The 26,666-nt window shown below is 22.4% G+C and overlaps 2 protein-coding genes across 2 annotated transcripts; both read right to left on the bottom strand.

The window, feature by feature from the left end:
• Window positions 1–2,347: 2,347 nt before the first annotated feature.
• LOC145831933 (uncharacterized) lies at window positions 2,348–8,907 on the bottom strand. The gene is made up of 5 exons (XM_082939288.1): window positions 8,741–8,907; window positions 8,296–8,426; window positions 5,468–5,562; window positions 5,138–5,246; window positions 2,348–2,878 (listed from the first exon to the last, which is right to left on the bottom strand). The coding sequence occupies exons 1-5, from the start codon at window positions 8,867–8,869 to the stop codon at window positions 2,872–2,874; spliced, it is 471 nt and encodes a 156-aa protein (XP_082795414.1). The 5' UTR covers window positions 8,870–8,907; the 3' UTR covers window positions 2,348–2,871.
• An 8,482-nt stretch (window positions 8,908–17,389) lies between these two features.
• On the bottom strand, window positions 17,390–23,513 carry LOC145831985 (uncharacterized). The gene is made up of 5 exons (XM_082939340.1): window positions 23,363–23,513; window positions 22,938–23,065; window positions 20,686–20,780; window positions 19,342–19,450; window positions 17,390–17,678 (listed from the first exon to the last, which is right to left on the bottom strand). The coding sequence occupies exons 1-5, from the start codon at window positions 23,489–23,491 to the stop codon at window positions 17,672–17,674; spliced, it is 468 nt and encodes a 155-aa protein (XP_082795466.1). The 5' UTR covers window positions 23,492–23,513; the 3' UTR covers window positions 17,390–17,671.
• Window positions 23,514–26,666: the final 3,153 nt, after the last annotated feature.

The raw sequence follows: 26,666 nt of genomic DNA, 5'->3' as shown, positions 1-26,666 counted from the left end.
TTAAACTAAAATCTTTGAGTATAAAAACAAACTTTTAGCTTTGTATAGAAAAAAACACTTAAGTAAATAGGTAAAGTATGGTGAATTTCTAATTCTAAACATTTTTTATTTTTTATTTAAAAATACTTAGACAGTAATTAAAAAGCTTGATTCAGTTAATAAGCGTTTAAAACTTTTACAAGGTTTAAACTTTTCTAATAAGTTGTTTGACGTTAATATATTTTAAAGTTAATTACGGTTTCTATATTTTATTGACCTTCATTTACTTTAGAAAATATTTTAAAAGTTTAAAACTAGTAGGCATATAAGATGCCTGTAAAATTTAGTTTCTCTTAAAAACATACATTAAACTATTTTCTCAAATTTTAAGTGGATGTTTACTAAATAATTTAGCTTTTAAAATACATTGTTGTTTGTTGTGTTAACAACTTTGTCTAAATCTACTACAATTTTTTTTTAACCAACATAATAATGTAAAATATTTGACTATACTTGAAAACTCTAGTAATTTTGATAAAATACTTTATAAGATTAAACTGTTAATAAGTTCTTGCTTTCAAAGCTATAATTAGCACAAAATTTTGAACGGTTTGTGATGAAATCATGTTAAACCAAGAACAAATTACTTTTAATCGAAAATTTACAAAGTGACGCAAATGAAGTTTGTTTTGACAAAAACGTTGTTGTAGTTTAACTAACTTTTACTGCAAGCTTTTAATATGAAAATTTTTACTTACTAGTTTGGTAAGAAAGCAGTTTGAAATAAATTTGATACCAACATGTAAGAAATGCATAAACAAGAAACTTCTTATATAAAGTAAACTACAATTGGGTTTAATATTATGTTTGATTAAACTTTGTTCTTAAAAAAACAGCTAATGTTTTCTGTGTTTTTGGTTAAGTATTTAAATAAATTTTTTTAAGAATAACAAACCGAAGGTAAAACTTGCACTTAAGTAAAGACTTAAATAAATTAGAAAAAAGTTGTTTATAGGTGCATTTACTGTCCCTTTTTAAAACAATTAAATTTAAATAACTGCGTTCAGACTTTACAAATTGATACTTAATAAATTAAAATTTTGAATTAATACAGAATGTTAAACTGCATTGTTTTAAAAACTATGCTTAGATAGCAATTAAGTAAAATTGATTTTTAAATTTGTTTTTTACTTAATTAAGTAACCTAGCTATGTTTTTGTTATTCTTAATTTGATTACATATTAGTTTAGGTTCATAAAGGTTCACTTAATCAACTTTCAATACTTATTACAATTAGGTTTATCTAGGTTTACATTACAACTTTTTAAATTAAGTAAGTTTAAATATAAAAAATGTTATGTAGTTTGTTGTTACCCTGTATATTTTTTCAACAGCTTATTATTGAAAAATAATGAAATTTTATTGTAATAAAAAATTATGTAGATAAAATACAATATGACTGATTATGTGTATCAGTAAAAATTACCCTATGATCAAAGTTAACTTAAGAAAGTTTATGTGTAATTATACGTAATCAATACTTATTTACGTATGTTTTAACAAAAATTAGCTATACTTGTTGAAAATAACAATAATACTACTGTTTCTTTAAAGTTTCTACTTTTGGGAATTAATTTAAATTGGATTATAAACACTTTTTTGATGCTTTTAAGTTATTTTTTTCGTTTAATATTTAGTATTTCCATTTAATCTAATAACTTAGCTTCAATAGTTTTGAAATGGATAAACTTTCTTTATAATAAAAATATTATTAATTTTATACAACAAATAAAAATTTTTTTTTAATTGATAATGGAACTTTTTTTGAATATTATTCTATGTTACTAGTACCAAAGTTATTGTATCAAACTTTTGAGATGTAGATAACTTATAATTGTTTTTTTTTTTCATGACTATTTTTAATGAAAATAAAACTTTAATGATTGTTAACAAACATCGTGCTTAGACAAAAAAGTGACATTTAAGGTGAATATTTAAGAACAAAGAGAAGCATAATATTCTATAGTACGAAAAACAAATAATACAGTTTGCAATTCGAATTATTTTATAAAAAATGTTAACTTTACTATAATATTTGTTTATAAAACACTCTTTATTACATTACAAACTCTGAACTATGAAGACCACAATTTTAACACATAAATTTACTATACACTTAAACAGCATCAAAGTAAAAACCAAAAAATTAGAATCTTCTACGTTTTTTAAACAATGATTGAAACTAAAATTCAAAACAAATTTGTTTAAATTTAAAATTTAGTTTTAAGTTTTAAAATGAGCAGTATTTGGTTTTAGTCAGTAATACTAACTGTACATAAAAATAAATAAAATAATTTAAACTTAGGTAATAAAAGTAAAGGGGCATGAGTATTGTTAAGTTTAAATTTTATTTAAAATTTATTAAAACAAGCACATAAACTTAAAATCTAGCAATCAAAACATAAACATATTATAGCATGGATTTTTTAAAACTTCTTATGTTCTATTGAAAAAACATTTAACTTTAAACACCCTAAAAATGTAATTAAATTTTTTAACACATAAACTTAAAATCTAGCAATAAAAACATAAAAATATTATAGCAGGTTTTTTTAAGCTAATTATGTTCTTTTAAAACAGTAGTCTACTTTAAACTCCCTAATAGGTTTGTTAATTAAATTATAAAAAAATATAAATGTAAAACATAGGCTTTGAAAAATCGAAACTACATCTTTTAAATTAGTTACAATCTATAAAAATATTCCTTAAATTATTTACTTAGCTTTTTTTTTAAGTTTATATAACATAAAATTTAAACAACAATATAAATTCCTGATTTTCTTGACAATTTTTTTGTTTTTTATTTCTCTTCTCAAACGAACATGTTCTTAGCTATTTTCTGTTATAAATCAAGTTGCTGATTAATAGTTATTTTAACAATAAAAATTCGAAAAAAAATGTTGAAATCTGTAAAATTATCATTAATTAAATCATTAAATTTATATTTATGTTAAAATTATACGTATAAACAACATAAACTAAATTTAAAACAAATCACAAATAAAGCTATCAATTTATACTAAGCTTTTTCTTAAATCATTTAAATAAAATAAACATCGCTGAGTTCTAACATAGCGATAACACGTAACTAAGCAAGCTCATAAGATAAATTAACTTTTAAAATGAACTCATAATCATTACAGTGTAGTAAAAAATAATTAAATTATCTGTTTGCTAATTACACTTAAAATCATTTCACATGACAATGTTGTAAGACAAAAAATTCTATATATAGAATAAGTATAAATTATTGGTAACTTTCCAAGTTTGAAATTTCCTAGAAAATTTCATCATAATTTTCTTAGTAAACTTGGCAATTAGCTCAAGTTCAAAACAGCTTTAAAATAGGAAATTGTTGTCAAACATATTTTTAACAATAACTGAATTATGTAATAACTGCTGAATTTAAACAAATCAAAAACTGTTTATTTATTATAAAGTTTTTAAACGTTATCTAAACCCAATAAAACTTTTTATTTAACTAAAATATTTTTAATCATTGTTCTGGAAGTTTACTTTTAGTAAATTATTAAATGCCAAGAACTTGAACTTTTACTGAAAATGTCACAGAAAAGAATATAATATACACTTCAAAGAACAGTTCAAGGTTTTTGACTTAAAGCTATAAACTTTAACATATTTCAAATTGTAAATGATAAGTAAAATAATTTTAAAATGCATTGTTATCATAATTGAAAACATTTATTTAGTTTTGTAAGAATAATTTTAAACAACTCAACGTTTAAAAAGCTTTCTTTACAATGTTATTATTATATTAATGATATGTTAAATATTATCTTAAAGTTTACGTCTTTAAAATTTTTACGTTTTTAAGTGTATATTTATGATATCTGTTAGGTAAAGTTTTATTCTCAATAATTTTATTTGTCTTAAATAAAGATATTAAGTACAGCAAAAGTTAACATAAAAAGTGAAAGTTCGTACAAAAGTTCGTCATTAAATTTTTAAATTTTTATGGTTTGCAACTTTTTATGATTTAATAGTTTTTAAGTTTTATAAAAGAAATTCTGAAGCTTAATAATGTTTTTAACTGAATGCTGTTTTCGTTATATATTCACGTTTTATCCTCTTAATAACTTTTTACATTTAACTCAAATTATTTTAAACTCATTGATTAATTTTAGTACTTTAACGTTATCGATTCATTTTTTAACTTATAAATATTACATGTTTAATTTTGTTGATGTATCTTTTGTTTTATATTTCGTATTAACTTTTTTATTTACAATAGATATTGAGTTGAAATAGTTTTTTTAAGATCTTTACTTTTATTTAAGAGTTTTTTTTTTCATTTATAGAGAAATAAAATTTCTAACTATGAATCTTAAATATATTTACTCTCTAAACCCACTTTCAGTTGATGTTTTTTATGTTTGATTAAGTATTCTTTGAAGTTTTGATTCTGGAAATGTACCAAATATTTTATTCTGTATATAGACATTACGGTCTTATAACCTGTACACTGGTTTTTATAGTTTATTAGCAGACACTTAATTAAACAATTTACTAAAATTATAAATTCTGCTTTAGTTCAGTGTAATGAGTTTACTTGTTCGTTTTTTGTGATACTTGCTTGTTATATACTTAAATGATATCAAGTTACTTTACTCGATTTCTCAATTAAAATTATAATTACCGGTTTTTAAACTACTCTTAAATATACAACACAAACTTAAACATGCAATAATTTTACTTCTTACTTCTCTATACCCTGGTATACTTTTAATTTAAAACAATATATAATTATTTATTTTTTAGTACATAATACTTTCATTTTGATTTAAAAGGAAAACTGATTTTGACTTGGTAGATAAAAATTTGATTATTACTTTATATTTAGAAGCATAGAGTAGAAATAATTTAGGCATATTGTTTTTTTGTTGCAAATCTAACTTTTCACACTACTTAAATCATAAAGCTTTCGTTATACCTTTTTTTAAGTCAAATAACTAAAAATTAATTATTGCCTCACAAAAAAAAAACATTATTATAATGTGACAAATAAGGAACTAATTTTTATTTATATTTAAGTACTAGTTCTTAACTTGAACCAAATACTAATTATGACGTAACAAACTTGCAAATGTAATCCGCAATGCTGTCCTCTCTCTCATAACAAATTTCATCTTCAAAACAATGATTCACTATTCCAATCGTACATCTTCTCCAGCCATTATGTTTCATTGCTGTAGATTTAATATTTCAGTAAGTTCGTGAGATATTTTTTCACTTACCTTTAGAACTTCTTATTGGTGTAAAAACTCTAGTAATTATTTCTACAAAAGTCTTGATTTTTTTTCTAAATTATTAATTTTTTATGAACACCTTTATCAATATGTGTAGCTTATTATCAACTTGTGTTGTAATTTAGAAGTTTCAATTTTTTTTAATTATATTAAAAACTTACGTGTACAATCACCACACGGCCCTTCGCAGTTAGCTACAATTGCTTTTTGTTGATTACATTCTGCTTCCTTGATAAGATGTTCATTGTAGTATGTTCTGTAAATAATAAAAAAATAATAAATTTTTAGAGGTAATAAGCACTATTTTTTCTATGATACTTAATTTCACATTTTTTGTATTAAACAGTGTTTTAGTAGCATATTAGATACAGTGTTGTACTTGCTTTTTTACCGTACTTAGTATGTTTTCTTAAATGATAGTTTTAAGTTTACCCCAAAGTATTTTAAGTTTTATATATGATAATATTTTTAGTTTTAGGAAATATCTCGGTACTTTTATTTAATTTAAATAAATTTACGTTCGTACAAACACTTTTAAGAATAACTTATATATTTAAACTTTATATCTAAAACAAAAACTAAACTTAAAAATTTTGAGTTTTTGTTGTTTAGCATATTTTAAAATTTAAAGTTTTTTTTTCTTCTAAAAGTTTTCATATAATGTTTTTTTATTAAATTCTCTAAGTTTAAAATTTTAAGCAATAAAAACAAATATTTATTTAGTTTAAGTTTATCAATAAAATTTAGTTATTTTATTTATGTAAAAATATTAGCCTTACATCATAATATTACCTAATATTAAAAATATGTTTTGCTAGAAATATACTTGGAAAATGTCTATTTTTACAAAACTTTATTTTGTAATATTCTTAAAACCAGCAAAATTTATTTACATAGTTCAAAAATTTCATCAAAGCTGTTCCTGTATTTAAAAAGTAACAGTTCTTACTTTAAAGTTAAAAATAGCACAAAAAACTTGAATAACTTGCTATGATATCATAATTTTTCCCAAAACAAATTACTTTTAAGTAAACATTTAAGCTTGTTATGACGTTTATAAACTTAGTTAGCGGTTAAAGACTATGACTAACGTTTTTTGAAAACATTATGTACAATAACAGCTATCATGTTTGAGTATTCACATAAATAAGATTACTGAAGTAGGTGTTAAAAAGAAAATAAAACATTTAAGTACCACAACTAAATAATTATTAAACAACTTTTTGCGCTTATGAGTTTATTAAAATACTGATTTTAAACATTTAAAAAACAAATTGTGTTGACACTAAAGGCAAAAAATTTAACGAAAAACAAAAAAACCCTTACTTAAAACAACATTTTAAAAATTATTAACTAAAATATAGATTGTTTTAACTTCGAAGTTATTCTTAAAAAAACATAAAAAGTATGCTATAAAACTTCTTTCCAGTTTTGGTTCATTTAAGTTTAGAAACAGCCAGTGTTTATTAGTTTTTATTTATAAATTGCGTTTAATAAAGCTAGTTAAGAGTTTTGACGCATGTTTTCAACTTTAAATAAGGTTATTTAAGTTTAAATTTTTTTAGATAAAGTTCAAGATATTAGACAACATAACTTAATAAGTGTTAAACGTTAACTACAATATTTTAATTATTCAGTACTAAAGCTGGATTTAAACCTTGAAATATTTCGTTTGTTGAAAAATTATTTTAAGTTTTAATAGTGTTAAAATCGAATAGTTTAGGTATATTTTGAAAATATGATTTAAACATACGATTCAAGTTAAAATTTTATATCATAATTTCTGTTCAAAATCATTTGAGCCTTTAAATATAACTTTTAAGTATTATTTAAAAGCTTTTTTTTATGTTTTACAAAACATTTGTTTTAAAATATAAAAAAGTAATTATATAAATTTAAAATTTTGTTTGCTTTATTGAAAACCATTAATATCATAGTTTCTAATAATATTTTAAACAACAATTTCTTCGATTTAAACTTAATTATAGTTTTTAATTAAACTAGACTCGAAATTTTTTATAGAAAAATGCTTAAAAAACCTACATTCTAATTTTGATTAAATTTTTTCTAATACTTGAATATAAGTTTTTTATTACATATTTTTAGATTTGATCAACATTCCCACCGTGTTACAGTGTATTTTTAATTTTAGCATTTAATTTTTGTACTTTTTACTAAGTAAAATATTTAACCAAATTACTAGAAATTTTTAATTATTTGAATAGTATTCAATAATGTTTCAAAATAACTTTTGTTAAAAATATTTACGTAAGTTTTACTATTCAATATAGAGAAGCTTAAATTGAAGTGGATAGCTGCATTAAATTATTTTCAAGCTTAGAAAAATTTTGGAAAGATAAGCATAAAATAACAAAAACTTTAAAATTTTCTAAAAGTAAATGAAAAAATAACTTAAACATAAGCTTTTTAGTATTTTTATTTTTAAGTTTAGTTTAAAGTTTTAAATTGTTATTACTTTTCATCTTACTTTTTTTTTTAACAAAATTTAGTTTCCAAAAAGTTCAATTTAAATTTAGATCAAAATAAAAATATTTTATTAGATAGTTTGAACTTTAAAAACAAGTAGTTAGGTCATAATTTTTTTTTTTTTTTCAAACGAACTAACACATTGTTAATAGGGTCACAAAGCAATCTTCTGGGGTGATTATAGAATTAATACTACATATACTACACATCACTTTATTAAATATAAATTTTACTAACACATTGTTGACTGGATCACAAAACAATCTTCTTGGATGATTTTAAAATTTTATTGTTACAAATATACTTATTCCTTAAGAAAAACTAATTTATTATTAACTGGATCGCAAAGCAGTCTTCTATGAAGATTATAAAGTTTCATTAAATATAAAAATAATTTAATTAAATATATAATTAATTTAATTTAATAAATTTTATAATATGAAATTATAGACTATATGTACAATGTACACACATCAATTTATAACAAAAAAATCTTACTAACTCGTTGTTAACGGGATCACAAAGCAATCTTCTTGGATGATTATAACCATTTATATTACATGTACATACGTAATCTTTCGTGGTAAATCCCATGAGCAAGTAATAGAAATAGTCTTTGCCGGAGTTAATAACCTGTTTGTTTGTTTTATGTTTTCAATGCAAATGTGTCTTTAAAAAAAAAAAGTGAATAAAACAAAAATTAATTATTTATCTAAAGAAAGTGCCATATTAGAAACCTGTATTTTTTTTGTATGTTTTTAATGTTTTTATTACAATTAAGTTTTTATATGAAGTGTTTGAGTAAAGAAAAAAACTAAACAAATGCTGTTTAAGATTCAAATTAAGATGTTATTTACAAACTAATTAGATTAGATTAGATCACACTAAATCCTGAAGACTGTTAAAAAATACAAAAAAAAGTTTAGGGATTTTCCCATTTTTGAAACCTTGTCACATTTGGCGCCAAAACCGCACGTGATTGGATTTTCTGGGTCGCAACCCCGAAACTTGTGGTTGCAAAAAACTAGTGACGTCATTGTTACTATGGTGAACAATTTGATAATTAGTGACGTCATAATTGTACTTTCTTGATGTGTTTTTATACTTTTGATAAAAAATCTATAAAAACAAAAGTTTTCAAAACATTTAAACATATACATACAAGCAAGTACTAGTATTTGTATTTTTGTTATCAAAACTATTAGGTTAAAAAAAAAATGAAGTTGGTGAATACCATCAAAAAAACTTTTCAATGACAAAACAGATTTTAAAACTATAATTTGATCAAAAATTGGTTTAAAGCAGATCTGTTGTAATTACTTTAGTTTTAAAATTTTGTTACTCAAAACAATGGTAAATTAGTTATGAACTAGTTTGTATCAAAGCAATTAAACTAGGATTGATGTCTTGTAAAGTACTTATATTTTTTTACGGCTTGCAAGTTTATTTAATAAATTTAAAGTAGTTTGTATTAACTCTAAATAAAAGTATTTAAAAGCAGTTCATGTATCGTAAAAAATGTATATTTAGACTTGTAAGCTTTAACTGCTAAAAAATAACTTTGGTTACACAAACCATTGGTAACAGAATATTTTTCAAAAAAAATATTAATAGTAATTAAAGTATTGAAAAACTAATTGTATACAAGCAAAAAACACGATACCATCACTAACTTAATTTAAATTTGATCAAGTTCGATACACTAAGCTTAAAATACTATTTACAAACATTAAAACATTTCCAAAAAATGTTATGCAATTACTCCTGGGGGTTTACTAAAACCACTTATTAAAAACTAATTTAATGTTATTTAATTATAAAAAATTCAATATTTTACTTCATACATTACAAGTTTATAAACTTTCAGAAATATTCTAAATGACCAGACAAAAACTATTCAAGCGAATTAATAAAGGTCAATTAAAACTACTTTAGTATTTTTTAAAGCCAAAAAAGTTGAAACAGTTAAAATATTTTTTTTTATAATTTTTTGTAAGCTGCTTTTTATCTTAATTAAGTTCTCTTTAAACAGTTTACTTTAATGTTTTTATTTTAGACACTACTTAAGTTAAAAATAAATTAACTATAAGAAACGACTTCAAACAAAAATATTAATGATCAAAGTTTAATTGTTTTTAATAACTGAAAATGATCTAAGCGTAGCAATTAAAAAAAGAATTTTTAGTAACTTTCCTATTAAAACAATTAACAATGTGTTTTAAAATGCTCTTGATAAACAAAAACTAGCCGTTTGGAAAATATGAATGAATATTTAATGGGTATTATGAAGTGTTCGCTCTAAACAGTAAGACATAAATCTTATGTACATTAGCGAGTAAAAACTAATTTTTCATACTTTTTTTAGAAAACTGTACGAAATAGAATTTATAGTTTTTTTGTTTATTGAACGTTTTTTGAAAATGTTAATAAATAGTTTAAAACGATTAAGTGTGTAAATTTTTTTAAGAAATTATAAACATATTAAAAAATAACTTTCAACTTAAGACAGTCGAAAACAAGAACAACAATTAAAAGTTATTTTTTAGGCTAACTTTTTAACTAAACTATGAAAAGCAAAAATACTATAAAAGTTTACTTTTAAAAAGTTTTCAAAGCATTTCTAAATTTGTATGTTAATTTATACTAATTAAACTAAACTGTAATAATATCGTTACCAAGGAAGTTTCGATTACTTAAACAAGTTGTTCCTAAATAATTGAAACATTTGCAAATTATAGTTTGATAGGTTTAGTAAATTTAAGTTTGAAACTTCTAAATATTTGCAATTACGATTTTTCAATAGTTACCTTAATGTAGTTCAGTACAAATATACATAAACAGAAATTTGAATTAAAACAAAAACACTCATATCAACATACTTCTCATCAACAGCTCTTTTTTTAACTGGCAATAAAAACCGCAAAGCAATTTTTCACTGCGTCAAAAGTTTGACTTAAAAGTGTCAAAAACTTGTGAGATTTGTTGATCAGGAAACTTTTTGAAATCTTCTCAATTTTGTTGATAAAGAGCTTTGGAAGGTAACAGAAAGTTCAAAACTGCTAATAAACAAACAAAAAGTAACAAGCTTTCACAAGTCGTGTTTTAAGATGCCTAACTTGAAACAATAACCAAACTTAGTCGCAAAAAAAATTATGAAATTTATTATACTGACAATTACATAATAAAAGGATTTTTCAGAATTTAATATAGTAACTTTTTATTGTAGTAAAATATAGTTTTAGGTATTTTGTGTTTGATATGGAAGAATAATTTTTTAATAACTAACAAAGTATGTTCATTAATTTCAAATTTATATAGTCTATTTAAAAACTGTGATAACATTTAGTTACATTAATTTAAATAGAGTTTAAAGTATATAGAAAGATCTTCCAAATTACTTCAATTTGGTTATGTTTTTATAAGGTTCGACAACTTTTTCATTTCTATTTTTATTTAAAATAGGTATTTAAATAAAGATAAAGTGATCGTACCAAACCCATTTAAATTATATAGTTATATTTAATTATATAGTTTTATATGGCTTATTTAAAGTTCTGGTAATAGATAAACAAACATAAATTGCTTCGTTACTTAAATACTTAATCTTGCAAATTTTTGATTAGGTAGTAGTATTAAAATCTTTTCTTTATTAGTTAATCCCTAAATATACAAAACCAAATTTTATAGGTAAATAATTTTTTAAGGAAGTAATTTTAAATCAAAAAACTAAAATGTAAATAGAGAGTTTTCAAACTAAAACTTATAACCTTTCTTCATTAGTTTTAAAATTATTTGCTATTCTCAAAATATAACCACATTTTCAATAAAAAATAAAAAATCTCATCTTATAGGTATAATCTATTAATTTTTTAACAAAATAATAGTTAGTAAACTGCACAGCATGCGAATAAACAAATTGTGGACAAATAAGCTTGAAAAACCTTTTTATTGTGAAAAAAATCCGCTTTTTTTCCTAAAAAATAAGGAGAAAAAACATTACTCTATCACATCACAGCAGCAGAAACACGAAATATAATTGAAAAATTTAATTATCCAAACCAAATTTGTACGCTTTCCAATCAGACAGGTTACTAAGACAAAAGGTTTTAAAGTTTATACGTTCAACTTTGTAATCAGTTCGGTCATGCATGTTAAAGTTACAAGTTTATGACGAAACATTAGCTTTGAGTGATGTATTAAACGCTGTTAAGGGTTTCCTTTATGATTACTGTTGCGTATTTTATACGCAAGCTAATCAAAATACGTAGTTTTAATAAACTTTAATTCAACTTTTGTTTTGTTAAAAACAATTTGAACCAATCATGTAAACTTAGAATAAAAAAGTTTTAATTTTTAAAAGCATCTGATACTATGTGCATAGATTTCATGTTGTTTTACGACAAATTTCAAAAAACTAAAGTGTTATTTTAGTTTGGTATATCAAAAAGAAAATATTTAATTATTTATTGTGATTGCTTGTTAAAAAAAATAAGGTTATTTTTTATATTTTAACACAATTTTATCTTTTGAAGTAAAACAAACAAGTTTTCTGTAGTAATAACAGTGTTTAAAACAGTTCATTGCAAGTTTTAGTTTTACTTTTAATGGTTTGTACATTTTATTTAACCAATAAATACAACTAGAAAAAAAAATCCTTACTTTTTTCTTTTTATTAAAATTACTTTTTCAAAGTACTTTGAAAATAAAAATAAATTTTTGTATGCTTTAACTAAACAGAAGGCTTAAACACAACAATATAAAACTTTAGTAACAAAACCGTAGTCAAAAAAATCTATTGTGTAATTTTATTTAACTTCTAAAACAATATAATTTTTTGCGCAAAAAGATCAGCACTGATAACAATAAACGTTTTTAAATTTAGTTCCATATCTATTTTTTTTTTTTTAAATCAAATAAGATTAAACAATATATTAATTCAAAAATAAAAAAATTAAAAACTTTCAAACTATTTTCTAAAATTTTAATAATCTCACGGATAACTTTGGTATCGACTGTAGAAAAATTACTTTCTATGTTTACATTTGAAAAATTTGTCATTTGCCAAACGTAAAAATAATAAAAAAATAAGTTTCTAATAAAACCTTTGTTTGATAAAAAAACAGGAAATGTTAAGACACTCTAAAAAGTGTAAGATGAATTTATTGAAATAAGTTTCTAATAAAAATTTTGTTTGATAAGAAAAAAAGGAAAAGTTAAGACACTTTAAAAGGTTTGGGATGAATTTATTGTTATAAGCAAAACACCTGATGTTATTTAAACGAATTAGATTATTATAGTTTAGGTTAACTAAATGAACTACTTTAAGCAAAACAGTGACGAAATTTACAACGGATAGCTGTAAAATATTTTTTAATCTAACTGTTGTGTGAGTTTTCAATAAAGAAAGCATCAAAACAAAGGATTTAAAGTTGTTTCGCAACAAATCTCGTAATACAATTGATCACGCGTGTAAATGACGAAATTCTAAGTTTGGCTGTTTAGTTTAAATGTAAAACAGATTTACTTTGCATTTTAGATTACGTGCTTTTTACTTGTGATAAACACAATACGTAATGTAGATAATTTTTTTTCTAACTTTTGTTTGTATTATAAACAGTAGAAAACCAGGTAAACTGCTGATAGAGTTCAAGTGTTTAAACAGATCACAGTTGTGTATGGTTTTATAATTTACAGTATGAAATTCAACTATATAGGTTTATTTTGTATTTATTGATTTTAAACTGTTAAAATATTGTTGAATTGTTTTTTGACAAAGGTTGATAAACATAATTAGAAAAACTATAAAAACTTAATCATAAGAGTTAAAAAAATCACGATTTTTGGTGAAATTATATTTAAGTGTTTGAGACTAAAACTTTAAAGTAGAAATATCAAAACTTTGTAGCATTTCAAAGTTTTTTTTTTCACTCACCATGAAGTCTAAAATAGTTTATGTTATATACTTTTAAAGCATCACAAAAACATTTAAATTTAAACACTCATTGGCTTTTCAATTTCAAAAAAAAATCAAGTTTGTTCAAACTTGTTTTTCAAAAAGGCATATTGAGTTTATCAAAAGAATAATTTCGTTTATTCGGTATTAAACAAAAACAATGTAAACACACAATTTAATTTAACGTATAAGTGGTAAAAAACGATAATCGAGTAATAAATCATGGATTCAATTTTCTAAGGTAAAATTGTTGTTAAATTTTAAATGAGATAAAGTGTTCGTCTGCAAAAGGTTTATTGTTTTAATTATTATTGAACGTTGTTTAAATGATTTAAGTTTAATATAATCTTGAAAGTAAAAATATTAAGTTATACATTTTATAAGTTCAGTTGAAGTCCTAAAAACAATATTTTATCTTAATATAATAAGTTGTAATTTTGAAGTTTTTGCATAAAGGACTTGTGTTTTAGACAAATTAATTACTCATAGTTTTGTTAAATGTTTTTACGCAATCTTTTCAAACTTTAATTTTACTCTACATATATCGCTGATACATTTTTTAAATACCCAGCTAAATTAAGTAAACTTTTAACTTCTGCTTTAGTAAAGCTTTTTTTTTTGTATCCCAATTTTTAAAAGAAATACGATACTTTAAAGCAAAATTTGAAAAAAGCAAAGAGTATAAACAAAACGAATTTTAATAACATTTTCACGTTTTTACTGTCTTTATCTTTAATAAAATATCAAAGTAACTGTTTTGTGGAAAAATGTAGCTAAAACTTAGTTTGAATATAAATCTATTTAATTTAGTTGCATCTTTTAAAAATTTTTACGTAAGTTTTTTTTATTATTCTAATTGTTTTTAGTGAAACTTCGTATGTGAATAAGTAAATATAACTAATAGGGGTTTTTAGTGTTAAATTTTGTTGTATATTTACAACAGTTGTTTTAGTTTCTCAACTATTTAAGTATAGACTATTTCTATTTAATATCTGATGATAGACATAGAAGTAATTTAATTTTTATTCATTATGAGTTTTGTAACAACAATCATCTTCTTTCATCATTAATTCTAATCTAATTTTATCCAATTATAAACTAGAAAGTTAAGTTCTTAGGTAAAACGTTATTAAAGTTTGTTTTTTAGTTAGCTTTCTAAAACTGTAATGCTTTTTAAAATTTTGATATAAAACAAGCTTACGTCATATGTCTATTACTTTTTTTCTTATTGGAATTATCAAAAAAAAATCATACTAACTTCTTATAAAATACTACAAAATTTAAGCCGTTGTTTTACTGTTTATTATACTATAAGTGTTAATTTGTTTATTTTTTATAAATATTTTTGTATACATGTGCCATCTCTTTTAGGTAATTATTTTAGTTTTTCAATAGTTATTTAAGAATTAAGATTTATACAAAGTAAATTAGTGTAATGAATTTACCTGTATAGTGTGCAAACTTAAACTATTTTTACGAAGTAATAATTTATAATTTCTTATTTGTCTCATTGCAAAATATTTGAATTCATTTCAAACATTCTATTAGAATATTTCGGATTTATATAAGATTAGTTTTATCATTTTGGCAATGGGTTTAAACTTTGTAACCAAAATTTTTAAACATTTTTTTTTTCTAAATAAACAAAATTTGATTCTAAAAATACGTTTTACTGATTTTTCATACTAAACGAAACTAATTGACATTTTATTGATTTGCTTATTGCTCAGTTTCACCCTGAAAGCAATTATTTAGTTTTATTAAATTTTACTTTTTATTGGTTTGATTGCTACTATTGCTTGAGACATGTCATTAAACATTTACAGTAAACGAAACTGGTTTACCTATTAGTTTGTTTATCTTACCACGAAAGCAACTATCTACTTAGATTTCGCAATGAAAGTTTCTTTTTAGATTATTAAAAATGTTAGTAAGCTTTTTACTGCTGTAAATAAGGAATAAAAAATAAACTTTTAGGTAAGCACTAAAACTTAATTTAAGAAAAGGGTTAACTCATAGTTTTTAAACTTAAGTTACTCAAATTTTGATGATTATGAAACTCAAACCAATTTGTTTTTGTTTTGCATATTATAAATCATTCCTAATAGCTTGTTGTAAATATAATTACTCTCATTCAAAAATAAATGTTTGTATTTTTTTTTTATTTTTTTAAGTTAATTTATTGCACGATTACATACATTGAAATATTTCTGTTCTATGTCTTTCTTTATGCAGAATTAAAATTCAAAATATTTAGCTTATACTTTAAATTTTAAGTTTGCATCGAGACATTCGAAAGCAGATTTTTTTAAATACAATTTTTGCTAACTATAAACTACTGTTAATGTTTATAAACAACTTTTGTTGTACTAGTTTTTAAAATTTTTATAAATAACTTTTGCGAGTCACTGATTACGATCACTACGTTTTTAATTTAATTTTGAACTTTATTGCAAATTACAACTTAAAATTATATTACTACGTAATACTATCGTCGGTATTTTTTATTGACGTTGTTGATCAAACTTTTTGGTAAATTCAAGCAATTTGAAAGCTTTAAATTAGTTTTAATCAAAAACCAATAACACTTGTTGTTTTTAATGTTGAAGTTTTCTTAAAATTAATTTATCAATAAAAAAACAAACTGCAATAAAAAAAATTTAGGGCGTAAAAAACAGATTCCCAAACTTTAAAACTTTGTTTTACTTTTTTGAGCAAATAAAATATTAATATTTTGTTTTTTACTTTTAAAGCTTGGTAAAAATTATGATGTTTGTTTCCTTTAGCTTTATGCTTTAAAAGTTTTATAGATTAATAAGTGTAACAATAAAGTTAGAAACTTATTTTATAAACTTTTTTTTTATATTTGTTCGTAAAGCGCTTCTTAAACTGTACAATACTTTTTTACTACTTGATAATCTTTGTTTAAGTTTATTAACATTAGTTTTAATTGGTTAGAATAAAAACTTCCGCAGTATAGAATATAATTATGAATGAATAAAGTTTAGAATATAAAGCAATAGGTAAAAACTATACCTTAAATATACAGATAGACTTTTAGAAAATGTTCTTTAAGCAGTTATTTCGTAAAATTTAAGTGACCACGTAAAACTAAGAACAATCCTAAGTACTGTAAACGTTTAGTGTAAACGGCTGTTTAGTGATAAACAAACAAACAAAAACATTGTAATTTTAAAGGTCTAAAACTAGCAGTAAAAGTGATATCATAATAAAAACTTTGACAACCTTTTATTATCAATAAGTAATAAAACATTACGATTGTTCTATGTGTTATAAACAATGTCATATTTTTAGCGTATATGCCGTCATTTGAGCTTTATAAAACTTTGCTGCAGTAAATAAAATTGTTTATAAAAAAAACTCAGATAGTCATGTGTCAATTCAACGTTTTTATAACAATATATGTTTTTTTTTTTAATAAAATAATAATAAAAATTCAGTTATAACAGCTCTGACTTAAATCACAGCCACAGTGAGTTCTGTTTTTATATCAAAATTTTTGTTGTTTTTCTGAGATTTTTAATTAAAAAAAAAGCCTTAAAGTAAAAAATAGAAAAATAGAACTAAAACTTAAAACAACCATACTTGAAATTTAATGATGTTTGATTTTTAATTTATCGAAGCAAAATGAGATATTCCAAAAACAGCTAGTATATAAAAACGAATACCACTAAAACAAAATTGTTTGAAAATTTATTTGATTTTTACTAAGTTTAAAAGGTAGTTTTAAGATTAAATAAAGCAAAAGAGTATAAAAGCAGTATTGTTTATTATTGTAAAATTATTTTTTTAAAGTTACAAAACTGACACAACATAACAAAATCTATAAATTTAAATTGAAGACCACAATTTCTCTCCCTTCAAATCCAGCTTTTTCTTTTTGACAAAACTTGTTCTGCATTGGCTACTTTCTGCAAGTACAAAATAATAATTAGGTTAACTTATACACAATTACTAGCAAATAAATTTCTAAACAAAAAAGCTTTATAAATTTCTCACATTATTTGATCTATTATTTTTTGAACTCAAACCATTATCAAGTTAGTAAATAAACTTGAAACATAAATTTGAATTGCTTTTTAATTGATTGTGATAGAAATAATGAAGTAAAGTGTTAACATCTTGTTAATTTTCCAACTCATTAGTTTACTAAAATGTAGTACTAAAATTCTTCAAATAAAACAAGTTCATTCGACTTATGTTGGAATGCTAAGTTCTATATATAGAATAAGTATAAACTATTGGTAGCTTTCCAAATTTTAAATTTCCAAGAAAATTTCATCATAATTAGCTTTGACGGGTTGTCGGCAACTGGTTCAGGTTCAAAAAAATATAAACTTAGAACATAAAATTTTTAAAACTTAATAAATAATTTTAAAAACTTCATAAAATATAAAAAAAAACATTTCAAAGTTTTATATAACGCTAAAGGTACTTAAAAAACGTTTAAAGTTTTATAATAGTTTTTAAAATTTACCTCAGTTCGATTGGAAAGTGTTGTGTTTCTTATAAGCAACTTAAAAAAACATTTTAAAGTGTTAAAGTTTAAGTAAGCAATTGAATAACTTGAAAATATAAAGACTTGAACTTTTGTTGAAAATAAATTAGTGCAACGTAAAAAATTTCTTGAAACTTATAATGGTCTGTTTGAGTTTTAAGACAGTAACTTTTATACACTATGTGTATAACTACACATAGTGTATAAAAGTTTATAATGTTATGTATAAATGTTTTAGGTTATTTTATTAAAGTTATGATGAGGTTAATTTTCAAATATTTTAAGCAAACACTGCTTAAAAGCGTTAAGGATTGTATGCAAATAAAATTTCATAAACACAAACTTTTTTTTAAACTTATACGTTTAAGTGTTTATCAAGTTTTTTGTTTTCATATTTTGTTAAATTTTATTATAGTATTTGTAAGTGTTCTCAATTAATTCTAAACTAAAGTTAATCATAAAATAACCACAAGAACGTAAATGCATCAATAAAATTTCGACTTTATAAGTGTCTATTAAACGCAGTAAAGGTTATTCTAGACATTTATTGATAGTTTAAACTACACATTTTGTACAAAAAAAAGTATGAAATAAAATATTATTTTTATTTTAAAGCTCAGAGATAAAAACTGGCAATATTTTAAAAAACAGAAATAAATTTTTATCAATCTTTATGACAAAATTAAAAGTGGCACACTAAATTTTCAAGTGATCTGGCTAATGTAAAATAAAACATTCATAAACTAAACTTTAAGCAACTTTTTAACACTTGTAATTAACTAATGTAATATTTTTAACTTTTTGTTAATGCCAGTATTTTTACATTGCATAATCATAAACTTGATCTCAACATTTTAGAGGCCTAGACACTTTTTGTTGTTTGTTTACAGTTAAAAGTTAAAAGTACAAAAATTTCATTTAATTGCAGCAACTTAATTGCAGCAACACCTAAATGACGTTATATTAAATTATGGGCAGATTTGATTGCAGCAATACTACCCATAAAAATACCGACCCTCATATGCTGAGTATTAAATATGACGTCACAAATCAAAGTTAACCATTACGTCATATACCTGCATACGTAATCCGCTATGCTATCTTCCCTTTCATAACAAATTTCATCTTCAAAACAATGATTCACTATTCCAATAGTGCATCTCCTCCAGCCAGTATGTTTCATTGCTGTTTATAAGTTACTTGACTTTTAAAATTCTAAACTTTTTTTTTAATATTTCAACTTTCAAAATTTTTCATCAAAATTTAAAGCAAAAAGTTTCCTGCATCTACAAAAGCTGTTTTTTATTTTTTGTAATTTCATTGCTTTAAAATCAACTGTATGTTACTTAATATCAGAAGTTCAATATTATATCTATCTATAGCTACGGATAGTTCATAAAAAAATTTCATAAAACTTTTCCTTTTATAATCACTACTGTGTTAATTTCAATGAAATTTTCCAAAGTTTTGTAAAAAAAAATTATGTTTAAAGTACTCTAATAAATTAAACATTTTCATTATTTTAAATTTTTAAACAAATATTTCCCTTACTAGCAACTTTTATAAGAAACATATATTAAATGTTTTCTTAAAACTAAACTAGGTGTTTACTAAACATTTAAAACGTTCAATGTATTTTTGTATGCACTTTTAAATATATTGAACATAAACATTTAACTTTCAACCTTCTTAAGCTTAGATACTTAAATCATAAACATTTTATAGTAAATATTTCTTAAATATATAGTTTATAACTTCAAGAAAATCAAACTCGACAGCTTAACACTTTTAACACGTTAGTAAAAATAATAAAAAAAAACAATATTTTCTTCTATTATTATTTATTCGAGGTAAATACTTTGCTAAATATATAGTTTTTAATTTCAAACTTGACACCTTTACACTTTTAACACGTAAGTAAAATTACTAAATATATTCTTTGAACTTTTTGTTTTACCTTTTTTACGCGTTTAAATTTAATCATATTATTGTTCTTAAACTAATACATTTTATTTTATACCCAATTTTTTGATATGTTATACACTTTAAATTTTTATTTCTAGTGTATTTAAATAACTTTTTAATAGTCCTACTAAAGCTGTAATTTAACAAAACTAAATTGCTTACAACAATTTATTTTTGTGTGTATTTTTTGTCTAAAACATTGTTTATTTTACTAAATTTTATCAAATTTGGCTGTTTCTAACCTTTTTTTTGTTATACCGCTTTAAATACATGTTTATCTTAAAAAAATTTAAGTCATAAAATATAGATAAAGTTTTAATTATGAATGTTTTAATATTGTAAAATCAATAACTAGCGTTTACCACTAGGCCCTTCACAATTAGCAACAACTAACAACTATATATATATTTATTTATATAACTAACTAATTATATATACATGATTTAAAAACTTACGTTTACAATCACCGCACGGACCTTCACAATTAGCAACAATTGCTTCTTGCTGTTTACATTCTGCCTCCTTTATACAATGTTCATTGTAGTATGTTCTGTTAATAATAAAAATTAAGTTGTTTTTTTTTGTAAGCTATAAGTATGACTTTTGTTACAATAATCGCTAAAACATGTTTTGAAAAAACATTAGAGCATACATTAAGTTATTTTTCTCTTTTATTTAATTAAACATAACGTATAAAAACATTTGTATCAAAGTTTTAAACTTGCATTGATATTCGCTTGAAAAATAAACTAAACCAGTTTACAGGATAGGTTATGTCAAATTTGTTATTTTATATAGGAAAAGGATTTTGATAACAAAAAAATACTAATTAGCCTCGATAAAGCTGAATTTACAGCCAATAACTATTTTAGAAATTGGTTTGTATTCTGCTTAATAAAATTCATTAGTTTTTTTTGTTAGAATAAATTAAAATTTAATTGCATCTCTTGTTCGTTGTAATCAATCGTTAAAATTATACTTTTGTGGGAACATACTCGGAAAACATACATTTTACCACACATTTGAAAAACAGTTTTTGAATTTTTCTAAATTAAAACAAAATAGTACGTAAAACAAAGTCCGTAAATTTCATATATATATATATATAGTATTTTTTTAAACATCAGTCTTAAACTCTACCCCTTGCAACGATAAACTTTTTCTGGGGGTTTTCTGCTATTTATACATGAAAAATTAGGAAAGTTCTTACTTTAAAGTAAAATAAAAGTTACAACACCACTCAAAAAATAATTTCGATGTTAAATAAGCACCGAAAACTGGAATGACCTGTGATGAAATCATAAGTTTTACCAAAACTGTTTTTAAATAAACATTTTAAACTGCAATCTATGACGCAATTTGTTTTAGCTTGCGGTGAAAAAATTTAGATTAGAGTTTTGTTTTAAATACTTTATCAAATGGTATCAATAGTTTTGATAAATATTTTGTATAAACAAGAGCATTATTTAGGTTTACATAACCATGTGTTTGTTAGAATTTCACTTATACATTTAGCATTCAATAAAACAAATTGTAGTTCTCAATACTTATTTTAATTTTAGTAAGTTTATTCAAGTTCAATGAATATTTTCTTAATGTTTCTTATTTCAAAATATAATCATAAAATATTATGCTTTATTTAATTGCAACTGTTTTTGACTTGGTAATACGTAATTTAGTTAAATATTTAAGAAAAAGTCTATCTACTAGCGAGTTCTATGCAGAACTAAAACACAAATGTTTTTGTATAAAAAAAACTTAATCCTTTAAAGTTATGTGCTTCCCTTTTGTTAATAGTATTTTTTTTGTATCATATAACAAGTTTTAGAAAATGCTAACAACTTTTAATTGAACAACAATTAAAAAATTTTAATTATTTTTTTATCTAACTAACAAATTGCATCTACGTAATATAAAAGCAAAAATAAAACTTTTCACGTAACTTTAATGTTAAGTAAGGCTTTGAAAACTTCAAAGTTCATTAGTAATAGCATGGGAAATTTACAGCTTGACCTTGGCTAAAATAAAAATTAAAACTAATTTGAGCATAAGGTCGTTTCCTATTTTCCATTTTTTTTAATTTGTTCACACGGTATGTTTTAATACGCGTTTTTATTTATGCATTCAATTTCTACAACTAAAATATGTTAAAATTATATACCATAGATTTACTCAGTAATTAATTATTTACCATGCTTTACTTAATAAGAGCTTTTCTACATTTTTCTATTTACTAAAGCTTTTTTAAACAAAATTAACAAAACTAAACTTGTAACAAACCCACAAACAAGTAGTAATTAATAATTTATTGACGAAATTGCAATCTTACCAACCCTTTCATTTGGTTTCCAAATTGTACAAACAAGTAGTAACGACTGGTTATAATAAAAATTTACTTACATACTTCATTATTAAAAACTTGTTATTTAGTTTTACAAACAGCTATACAAATTGAATGAACTATTACACATTATTGAAACATAGGAGTATTTTTTGATGTATTAAATGTTATAAACCACGTATTCAGGTTTTTTAAACCGAATTTTTAAAACAGTACTACATGCTTCATATTTAAAAAACCGAAAAAAGTTATTTTTATCACAATGAATGTACAAACTGAACTATTAAAAACTAAACCATTAATCTTACATATTGTTCTTGCATACTCAATTTAATCGTAATAAAGAATTTAAGTAATTTAACTTGCCTTTTTTTAACTAGATCGCACATTAGTCTTTTCGGGTAGTTGTAGCAGTTAATATTGCAAACGCAAACGTCACTATCATAGGTGAAACCCCTAAACATGAAGTACATAAAATGTTCTGAAGTGTGCACCTGTTTTTAATTTTTTAAACACTATTTACAATTTTATTTTCATGTAACATAGTTTCAAAAAGTTACCTTAAGTTATAACAGTGTAACTTAAGAATAGACTTTAAATGACTTTTTCAAGCAACTTTATTTGAGAAAAAAAAACTATGATAATATTTCTAAACAATTATAAAACTTACATTCATTAAATAATCTAGAATTTATGAAAAAAATTTAGGTAATTTCCCATTTAAGAAACAAATTTTAAATTTTGTTTAAAAATACAAAAAAAAAAAATAGGGAATTTCCCATATTAAAAACCTTATCACATTTGGCGCCAAAACCGCACGCGATTGGGTTTTCTGGGTCGCAACCCCGAAAATTGTGGGTGCAAACAGCTAATGACGTCATTATTGCTATGGTGAAAAATATGATGAGTCTAGATGTCATAATGATATGTAATGTTTTTAAAACTTTCTAAAATAAATAACCTTAAAAAACAGTGAAAAATATTTATTACACATTTTTCTTTTGTAAACATTTTTACTAAGTGCTACTTTGAACATTCTAAATGTTTTTTTAACACTTTCTTAAATTTTATTTTGTTGAAAATATTTATTAAATTGTTAAATAACTAAAACAGCTTTTTGACTTTGGTTATATTTTCCCTACATTTTAATAAATATATAAATTGTTTTAGTTAACTTAAGTACATAAAAAATTTAAGTATATGTGGTGTCAACTTAAAAGCTACTTAAAGTAATTAATAATTTTAAAGTGTATGTTAAGTACTAAACAAATAACAGAGACATATATTTAAAGAATTAGTGTCAAAATTCTAGCTTATATTCAGACTTATTCTATTTTAAAATGTTTTAGACGCTTTTGTAAAACTAAGTATTAATAATTAAATTTCACTGTCATTAAAAAGTATTTATAGTAAAGATATGTTTAACAATATAAATTTGAAATTATTTAATTGGAAATTTTGCAAAGCTTATTGAAGTAAACACTATATCTGTACTAATTTGTATTTAAAAACAATTAAATTTGGTTTAACAACTTTAAAACATGTTTTCTATTTTTTAAATACTATACAACAAATTATACAACTGTCTTAAGGTGTGTGCTTAAACTTCTTTATAAAAACTGTGGAAATTTTTCGTTGAATTTTGTACATTTCAAAACTTCCACAATGAATAATCAATATTAACAGACAACATTTAATCAAGCGTTCTAATACAAATCAATAAAATTTAACTAGATAGCTTTACGTAAAGATATTTATTTAAAAAAAATTATTGAAACCTGACTTTCAACTTTGATTCTAAATTACCCTTTGTTTTAGTACTTTTTAGCATGATTTTTAATTGTGTTTTTTTTTTTACTTTCTTTAATTTAAAAAATATTACATATATTAAAACATATAAGCTAATATTTTATCATTAAATGCATTGTAAAACTAACAGTCTTCCAAATACTTAAATGTAACACATATAAATACAAACTTTACTAACAAAACGTTTAAACTAAAACTACTACCATCTTAACTTAAATGTACTTGTATAATACAATTTATTTACTTAAACACATTAAATGTTTTTTAACATTTTCAGGAGTGCTTGTAATATTACTGTTCAGAACTATTTTTAACGTTTTAAACAAATTGAAACAAAACTTAAATTAAATAAATTTGTACATTGTTTGCCAAAACTGATCTACTTCAACAAAACTAAACAATTTTTTATAACTTTTGTGTAGCATTTAAAATACATCAAAGCAATGAAAATAATGCTTTTAGTGAATCAATTTAGTTTTGTTTTAACAGACTTTTTACAAATATAGTTTTTTTTTTGTATGAATTAATATTTAATGGCTATTATCACAAGGTCAACCGAAAACATAAATCTTCTGCACACGAGTATGTGAAAATTTATTCAAAAAATAAAAAAAAAACAACAACATTTTAAATTTTTGACTGATGCTTCGAAAATTAAAGATCAATAATTTAAAAGGAACAAGTTAGTAACACTATAGTTAAAGGTTGTAAAGACAATTATATACTAGTTTTTAGCTAAAGTCATTTATAAAAACGACAAAAAAAACTACAAACAGCGTGTTAGACTAATTTTTTTAATAATTCAAAACTATTAAACAAAAAATACTTTCATCTAGCAATCTATGAAGTTAAAATCTTTCATAGACTGTAATTAGACTTAAACTAAATAATTTAAAAAACAACATTACTAAATAGTTCTTGCTTACTTCCATAAACTATTAAAGAAGTTATAATAAACACCCAAAAGTAATAGCTTAGGTGAAAAGTACCATATAAAAGTAGTATATAAAAGTTGGGGTTTAAAGTAATTTTAATGACTTCTTTTCTTTAAACATTCGATTGTTTTTTGTAAAACATATAAGAAATTACCTCTGAGCTATGTATTTTTAATCATTTAACAAGTATTTTCATATCAGCCAATAAAACTTTAAATTTATTTAAGTAGTGTGCTTCAAACAAGCTAAAAATAAAAAAAAAATAAAAACTATCAACGCTTTTTTCCTTAAACACTTTTGTTGAAAAACTGAACTAACAGCTCTATTTTAACTGGTAATAAAAACCGCGAAGCACAGCGATTATCGATGGGAGGCTGACTAAAAGCTGTCACAAGACTGTTAGATCTGCTTTGTTGATTAACAGCTTTGAAAGTTTACAAAAGTTCAAAACTACTTAAGTAAAAGATAAAAAAGTTTTCAACAGTTCTATCTAAAAAAGCTTGGTTCAAAAAGTTATCTACTTCTTAAACTGAAACCTACTCAGTACAAGCTTTCTTCACCATAAAACATTTAATATTTTAACTAAATTTTAATTGAAAAAACTTGATAGCCAGCGTTTTTGTGACTTATAAAAAGCATAAGTCTTAACAATTAATAGAAAATGTTTGTTCACTAAACTTAATTTTGTATGTTTTAGAATTTCATCTACAATTCTTGTGTCTAATTAATATTTAATTTAGTAATAAATAATTTGTATTTTATTTAAATAAAAGTATATCAAAAAAAAAATAATTCTAAGTAAATTGGTTTGTATTCAAAATCGCTTATAGTTTTTATCTTTGTAAGTTTTATTAAAAATAGTTAATCAATCAAGGCTTTTATAATAAAAAAAAATACAAGATATTAACTTATTACTGTGGTTTTAAAAAATATTTGAAAAACCCTTTTTGAATGAAAATACTTATAATATGTTTAAAATAAGTAAACATATTTTTTGTGACAATACTAAAGATGCACTTAAAAAACAGTATTAGTAACTAAATTCAATCCAAGTTACCGCTTTATATACAAAAAATAAAACTTTTTTCTTCTAAAGCTAAAGTTTTATACGGAAATAAAATTTATAAGTAAATTATTTTTAAGGAAGTAATTTTTAATTGAAAACCTTAAATGTAAACACAGACATTTCTCACTAAAATTGTAAAGTTTTACTCTTAAATTTTGCTGTAAATGCTATTCTCAATGTGTATCAATCTTTTCAACAATAAAAAATCTTAACCAAACTTTTAAGTATTTGTAAACTTTTAAATAAAACTCAGTAGCAAGTAAACAAACAACTTTTAAACGAGGA

Source organism: Thalia democratica, chromosome 3 (assembly GCF_965202585.1).
Source record: "Thalia democratica chromosome 3, ktThaDemo2.hap1.1, whole genome shotgun sequence".
Taxonomy (NCBI): domain Eukaryota; kingdom Metazoa; phylum Chordata; class Thaliacea; order Salpida; family Salpidae; genus Thalia; species Thalia democratica.
The sequence above is the reverse complement of the archived record's forward strand: the minus strand, read 5'-3'. Positions and strand labels throughout refer to the sequence as shown.